General features: G+C 26.1%; 2 protein-coding genes across 2 annotated transcripts in view; one reads left to right on the top strand and one right to left on the bottom strand.

The window, feature by feature from the left end:
* The window catches only part of LOC108749865 (hydroxysteroid dehydrogenase-like protein 2), a 3991-nt gene extending 146 nt beyond the window's left edge, over window positions 1-3845 (top strand). Inside the window, exons 2-9 of the mRNA XM_018488860.1 lie at window positions 7-296; window positions 1098-1261; window positions 1854-2067; window positions 2229-2434; window positions 2674-2871; window positions 3106-3288; window positions 3372-3500; window positions 3674-3845. Coding sequence (XP_018344362.1) covers window positions 283-296; window positions 1098-1261; window positions 1854-2067; window positions 2229-2434; window positions 2674-2871; window positions 3106-3288; window positions 3372-3500; window positions 3674-3786 — 1221 coding nt within the window. The 5' untranslated portion in view covers window positions 7-282 and the 3' untranslated portion in view covers window positions 3787-3845. The remainder of the gene's footprint in view (window positions 1-6; window positions 297-1097; window positions 1262-1853; window positions 2068-2228; window positions 2435-2673; window positions 2872-3105; window positions 3289-3371; window positions 3501-3673) is intronic.
* Window positions 3846-4255: 410 nt separating this feature from the next.
* On the bottom strand, window positions 4256-6663 carry LOC108749915 (S-adenosylmethionine mitochondrial carrier protein homolog). The gene is made up of 6 exons (XM_018488945.1): window positions 6417-6663; window positions 5534-5690; window positions 5341-5450; window positions 4714-4954; window positions 4458-4596; window positions 4256-4373 (listed from the first exon to the last, which is right to left on the bottom strand). The coding sequence occupies exons 1-6, from the start codon at window positions 6480-6482 to the stop codon at window positions 4256-4258; spliced, it is 831 nt and encodes a 276-aa protein (XP_018344447.1). The 5' UTR covers window positions 6483-6663.
* Between the last annotated feature and the right edge of the window lie 1411 nt (window positions 6664-8074).

The raw sequence follows: 8074 nt of genomic DNA on the forward strand, positions 1-8074 counted from the left end.
TTACAGAAAATGTCAAGACTCTCGTGTTACGGGATGACTGTTGATTGTTAATGCGTTCGGGAGCGTTTCTCTAAAGATATGCGACGTACTTTGAACCTGCTCAGTGAGAACTATAGCTCGAAACGGCCGCAACAAAAACAATTGTGATTTACGTCTCTAGCAGCCAGGTTCTTGATTTGTAATTGACGTCGACTGATCGGCGATACCGTTTTCGATCACTTGGCCACGTATCAACGAAGACGTTAACATTCTATAGGTAGCATATTGCAAAAAGGCAGGAAAATGATTAATACAGGGTAAGTAATGTTTTGTAATTTCAAGTTCATTGTATTCTTATATGATTCAGTAAGTTTTCATTTTCAATAATATTATCAGACAGTAGTATAAATTTATATAAATATGTGCAATTCATTATGTGATTGCCACATGAACTCATTTTTATAATTTAAGTAAATACACGATAATGTATTGTATAAAACATGTTTAAATTTATCATTGTATTGTTCATAAGTTGTATTTCAGATTAAAATGTTCATTGCGTTATTTATTTTTTACGTAATTCTAGAATTATTTGCATATTGAAAACAAAAATTTATCCAAAAATAGATTTATGTTTCTAAATAATGTAATGTAAATGTATCAATTAGTGGATATGACCCAATTTGCTGAACAAAGTGACATAAAATTTTAAATATTAATTTTAATGACTCTATTTCAATTTGTTGTTTATAAAAATTTAATAATAAATAAAATATTTAGACTTGTATATATCATTAAAGGCATAATATTTGAAATGTTTTATTCTTTTACTCAACAATTGATTCGTGTTCACTAACTATACATTTATCTTATGTGATACATTAAATTACTATTTTACATTTTAAAACTTAGATATATAATGAATTATTACAATATATTATTTATAAAACAATTAAAATAATTATATAAATATAAATATAATATTTATATATAATCCTCACGATTTATAATTTATTAAATGATATATAGTATTTAATAATACATTTGAATAAACAATAATGCTATTATAAATGTGTCATTGAACAAGGTTATACTAGTTACTACTAATATTTGAACAGAAAGTTGGCTGGTCGCACTATTTTTATAACTGGAGCTTCGAGAGGAATTGGAAAGAGTATAGCTTTGAAAGCAGCGAAAGATGGTGCAAATGTTGTTATTGCTGCAAAAACTGCTGAACCACATCCAAAGTTACCGGGTACCATTTATACGGCGGCTTCTGAAAGTAATTATCGCTTAATTTTTCAACAGATTTGGGTTTATGGTACAATCTGACAGCGATACATTTATAGGTATTGGTTTATAGATAAAAAGAATACTTACTGATTTTTATGAATAAAAAGTTTAATACAAAATTATTTTTATATTTGTGTTAAATATCAATATTAAAATTAATGAAATTATTACAAAAATAGAATATTTACATTTTATAGTATATGTTACATAGGTATATATAAATATTATTAATTCTCTTTTATTTATATTTAATAATTAATTGCTTATAAATTTAAAAATTGTCTCTAAAATAATTTTTATATTTATGTTAAATAGTACCAACTAATAAAATTGTTAGTTTTGATGCTGATATCTAATACAAAAAGAAATATGATATCTAACACATATAGAAATAGGATTTTATAAGCGATATATTAGTCTGGTACAATTTTTTTTTTATTTAATTTAATGAATCTTTTTTTAATTTAGTAGGATTAAATGAAATTTAATGAAGTTAATTCCAATTAAATCGATTAGATTCTAACATTCGAAAACCTTTAAAGATTTAATTTAAAGATTTATGTAGAAAAAATATTTTTCAGTTGAAGCAGCCGGTGGTAAGGCTCTACCTTGTATTGTGGATGTACGTGATGAGAAGCAGGTGATTGATGCGGTGGAGAATGCTGTTGCCAAGTTCGGTGGAATAGACGTTGTTGTGAATAATGCGAGCGCTATTTCTTTAACGGGTACTCTTGCAACCGAAATAAAAAGATACGATCTAATGAATAATATTAATGCCAGAGGAACTTTTCTCGTGTAGGTTGTTTTTTTCACACTGCTTGCAGGTTTTTAATGTTTAGTATTTAATTTAATATTAAATTAATCATAATCTATAACAACTGATTTGAAAAACTGGTTAATATTATCACATTCTCAAGTTCGCACTGCAAATTATCAAGAAATAAAATGTGTTGTAGATCGAAAGTTTGTATACCATATCTAAAGAAAAGCACAAATCCACATATAGTTAATATAAGTCCGCCGTTAAACATGAAACCAATTTGGTTTCAAAATCATGTCGCATACACAATGGCTAAATATGGAATGTCTATGTGCGTTCTTGGAATGGCAGAAGAATTTAAGCCTGATGGCATAGCGGTTAATGCTGTTTGGCCTAAAACAGGTATATTGTCACACACATATTAAGTTTATAAGATATAATAAGGAAATAATTGCATTTATGATAAAAAAAATATTATAAATATACATATTGCTAGTATTATTTTAAATAGTGAGAATAACGATGATAAGTAAAAACTTTGTTTACCTGAGTAACTTATAGATTGCATTTAGTATTGTCCGTGTATTGGATAATACTAAATAATTATGTAAAATTTATTTTAAATAAATTACATATTCTAGCTATATATACTGCTGCAATGGACATGCTATTAAGCTCAGACTCGAGTAATGTTTCTCGAAAGCCTGAAATTATGGCTGATGCTGTTTATGCATTGCTTTGTAAAGATAGCAAATCCATTACTGGTCAATTTCTAATTGACGAAGAAATATTAAAGAACGAGGGCATTACTGATTTTACAGACTACGCCTGTAATCCAGGTAAAATTGGGTTTTATTTAGATTTTATAGACAAATAAAAATACTAATTATATTAACATTTGCCTTGTAAAATTTATAGCAATTATAAATAAGTGAATTGTGTGATGATAATTAACTTTTAAAATTTTATATTATTAAATTTGTTTTCTAAATATAAGATCTTTAAAAATATGTTAGATATTATCTGTTGTTAAATAGTTTTTTAGCAATAAGCATTTGTAATCTTTTATTTAGCGAATAAGGACAATTTAATGCTGGACTTCTTTCTGGATGGTGCACATACTAACGTTTATAGTGCTGATAAAACAAATAATGAAGAAACTGGACAGTTGGCACATTTATTTAATGTTATCAATGCAAATTTAAGTAGCGAACTGGTTGACAAAACTGGTGCTATATATCAATTTAACGTAATAGGTAATTTCTTTTCGTTTATAGAAGAAAAGAAGAGATTATAAGAGAAAAGATATCTTTATATTTATATATACATTTATGTTTAGGAAAGGAATCTGGTGTATGGTTCCTGGATTTGAAAAATGGAAAGGGCGCTACTGGCAAAGGAGAACCGAGTCAGCCAGCAGATGCAATTCTTACGATGGATTCAGAAAATTTCTTTGCTATGTTTTCAGGTACGTGCAGATCTAATAACTTTCTCTTGAATTTATTCTTGCATCTATTATGTCATTGTATCATGTGTATAAGAGACACGGTAATGTCTCGGTGCTAAGAACATAATATGTACATATACCTGTGTGTTAATGTTATTACATTATCACATCTTAAACTTGCTTTTTGTCGACAGGCAAATTAAAACCAGTTTCTGCATTCATGACAGGTAAATTAAACATTAGTGGAAATATGCAGAAAGCAATGAAACTGGAAAAATTAATGACCAGTTTAAAATCCAAACTATGAATACAAAGATTAAAATACCACATATCTAGTATATTTTTAATGTATTGTAATATATAACACATCACTCTTTTTTAAAAAAGACGAACATAAATATTTTATATGCGCATCTTTTTTCTTCGTTGGAAAATACAAAAATATATATAAATGATAATAACTAATGAATCAAAATTTACATTAGTATCATAACTTTTAGTTGAATTGTTCAAGTCTATTTCTAGAAAACAAAACGTCTAAGAGAAATTTTGTATAATACATAAATAAGAGTAATTTTTTATAACTAGTAATAATTCTACATATAGGTTAAAAAATATTTTGTATCCATGAAAATGATATTCATATAAATATATAATTTATATATTGTTATCAGGAAGATTTGTACAATGAATAAAATAATTTTTATACATGTTGCAAAAAATATTAAAATTTGATAACTTATGAATTACTTTTCTACATAAGGACACTTATATTTTTATTTCAGCATTGGAAATATTATATGTGTAAGTACTTTTGCTTCTTCGTAAACTCCAAAGAAAATAAAGCCTCCTAATGTGATCCACATTACTCTTGGTCCAAAACCAGCAAATAATCTGTGATATTTAGTGAAATTTTAAAAAAATTGTAAACTTTACACACACAGGAAGCGAAAGAGAAGAAATGCGGAAGATACTTACCCATGAAAACCATTCTTTACATATACTCCATGAAGTATATTTAGTATCTTTAATTCTGACGAAAGTAACATTCTATTTGAGAGCATTATTCTCGTTTTTACAACATCTAATGGAGTGGTAACAGCTGCAGAGATGCCACCTAAAATTATAAAGCATACACATGTAAGTACGAAAAAATAGATAAAAATAGTATTTATGCAAAATTATAATTTATTTTCTTATTCCTATTTGGAGCGTGTAAAATTAGTATAAAAACCTGCAATTGCACCACAAATTGCACTTTCCACAGGATATATTTCTCTTTCGATATAGAAGCTGTAGGATTTTTTGAAATATTCCCATAATGGAAACTGCACAATACTAAATGGCATGTCTCGTAATACCGTACTCCAATATCCACGATATAGTAATTTGAAATCAAATGATTTTTTATCATGTACTTGTGCCTGTCTCCTCTGTTTTATAACTTCCACTGGAACTCGTAATAAACATGCTACCTTTGTATATAGAATAACAATTAATATACAGCTAAAACTTATTCTTTATAAATAAACTGGTTAATTTAATAGCATTCAGTCTGTAAATAATTGAGCTTAGAGAATACTTTGATTGCAAAATTGAAAAATCTTAGCCATGTTAAATTTATGTAGAAAGCAATGTTTTTCTAATTATTATATAATTATTATATAATTATAGCTATAAAAGAATTAAGAGAAAAACAATAATTGGAAAACATTGCTGTATATATCAACTTGACATATTTAAAATTTTTTTTATTTCAGAATCAAAATTTTTTTAAGTTCAATTATTTAATGTAAATTGAATACCATTAATTTGATTGATTCATTTGTCATAAACAAGATAATAATTATTAAAGTCTCACGATTTCTGATATCGCGGCTGCTCCCATGTGAAGTGGAGTATAATAATCCATAGAAATTCTAGGTTTTAATATAGTCTTAATTTCTTCATATGTTAGAAAAAATAGTGCGGCTGAAATGTAAAATGTGTTAATGTACGAATGTATATAATCCATAAATTTATTGATTTCTGAGTGTATTGCATATTTTTAGTACCTGTTGGTGCTGAACCAACTATGACTGGACCAATGCCTTTATAAAGACCTGTGAAGCCTCCAGTCTTTAAAAATCCCTGTGCACTTTGTAGTCGTGTTTTCAATGTATCCAGTGGAAACAATGCAATGTCTACGAATGTGCCTGCAGTACCTCCTGCCTATTTAAACATAATTATATGTAAATGATAGCAGATAGATAATTCAATAACTTGAAAATGTTAAAAAATATATATAAAGGCAAATCAGTAAAAATCATACAAAAAGCAAGCAATGATCTTGACATATGTTGTCAAAGTCATGACCCTCTTTCAGGATTAATTTATTGTTTATTAAAAAATTATTAACAATTAAAATCAATTATTCTGATTTTTTGAACAATATTTTTGCAAATAATATAAAAATATATTATAATTAACAAAAAGAAAATAATTAAGTTAGAGAATTGTAATTAATGCACATGCATTATTAATTATAATATTACAGCACTGACTCTCATTTATCCTTATTTTTTTATAATTATATATATATATACATAAATGTATATTTTAACTTTTTCCTTTTTTTTAATATTTTATTAACATTCGTTTAATCGTGATATAAAAGGTTGTTTAATATAAAATTTCAATGAAAAAAGAAGAGAGAAATCAATTGTAGCTTATCTTATTAATTATCAATAGATACGTGAAATGGATAATTGTACAAGCAAATCTAGTTAATTTTTCTTGTTTTACAATTACGATGTGTTCAACAATAATGTTTATTCAACATTAATGTCATTCAGAAAAAAAATAAGATTTAAGAATGATAAAATACATGACGCAACACGTGTGTGATATATTGTATATGTATCAATACAAAACGTAAACTATGCATAATTCACTTACAATAAGTGAAGTAGCGAAGACATTTCGCACGTTCATTCCTTTCTCTATTCCTTCGCTCGTTGTCATCTTGTCTTTAAGTTACTTCAAAATAAAAATAATTTCTATACAATTCCCACTCGGCTATCACATAACCTCGTCGTTTGACTCGATCGAGACAGACGTGCACAAATGCTGAAAACGATTGCACAGCAGAAAATTATTTCATCAAAAGACTTCGTCATAGATATTTTACTTTTTGACATGTGTGTATATGTATATCTTAATATGAATAAATATAATGCTGATTCTACAATAAGTCGGTAATCGACAGTCATAAGTCTTATCAATAGCCAATTGTATGACTAACGCTGATTGGCCAACTTCATCGATAAGACTAAGATAAATAAATTTAAGATAAATAAATAAAAATCAGAATCATGTCCAGGATTGGCTAAGTTAACTTTTTTTTAAACTAAATTAAGTTAAAGTTAACAACCTTGAAAATTTTATTTAATTAAAATACAAGTTAATCCATAATAAAATTAATTGAATTAAAAGTTAAGTTAATAAAAAAAGTAACTAAAAAGTTAAAAGTTAAATTTGTTCAAACAACTAAAAAAAAAAAAGAAAAAGTTTGACTACTTTATATAATTTTCCTTTCTTACAGCTTATTTATTTAATCTAGTTATTTTTGTTCATAAGTAACGAATTATGCAATATAAAATTATTAAATTATATACTCATTAGCCTCTCGCATTGTATCTAAGGATTGACTTAAAAAAAATCGAAATTAATAGTTTATAGTTACCGATAAAATGTAACTAAGTTAAGTTAAAATTAATTTACTTTTTAACTTAACTTTTATCTTTTTAACTTAGCACTCCAATCTTGTTTTCATAAATAAGTTGTATTATCAAAATACTTACGCAGTTCAGCAATTGTCAACAATATAAGGCCGCGTGCGACACATGGTGTGACACGCGTATTTTGATGATGCTATTCCAAACAGCACAGAATATTTGATAAATATTTAGTAATATCACCGACGAAATACTATTAAAGACCGTGGGCAAATTTTCGGCGGTATAAAAAGGGCCCTGAGGTAATTGAAGAACGCTGACATTATCGACAATTGATATAAATTTGCTATAATTAACATAAATATTGGATTCATGCATTATTAAATTTATTATATTTTATTATATAAATGTTCCATAAATAAATATGCTTGTAAAGCTGTAATATCCTATATATTGTAGAAAAATTACAATTTTTTTCTCTACAGTTATCATCTCTATTGATAATCAAACTTTGACGATAACACTAAAATCACAATTTTAAAGAAAAATCGAGTATTATTGAGTTCTAAATGCATAAATATGTTTTATTATAAACTAATAAATCATAAAATAAATACAATATTATTAGTTTTTATTCTTAATTACAATACTTTAATATTTACAAGAACGCGAACTCTCATAAGGATGTCGGTCTTTAATAGTATCTTGTCGGTGGTAATATTCATATTTTTCGAAATTTTATACAGACTTTCTATACATACTTTATATAAAACTTTATTCGAAATATTATTAAAATATAGACTAAATATATAATTTATGTAATATTTATGATAAATATAAATAAATATTAATTCTAATAAATATTTTTTACTTGGATTA

This window comes from Trachymyrmex septentrionalis, unplaced genomic scaffold, assembly GCF_001594115.1.
Source record: "Trachymyrmex septentrionalis isolate Tsep2-gDNA-1 unplaced genomic scaffold, Tsep1.0 scaffold32, whole genome shotgun sequence".
NCBI lineage: Eukaryota > Metazoa > Arthropoda > Insecta > Hymenoptera > Formicidae > Trachymyrmex > Trachymyrmex septentrionalis.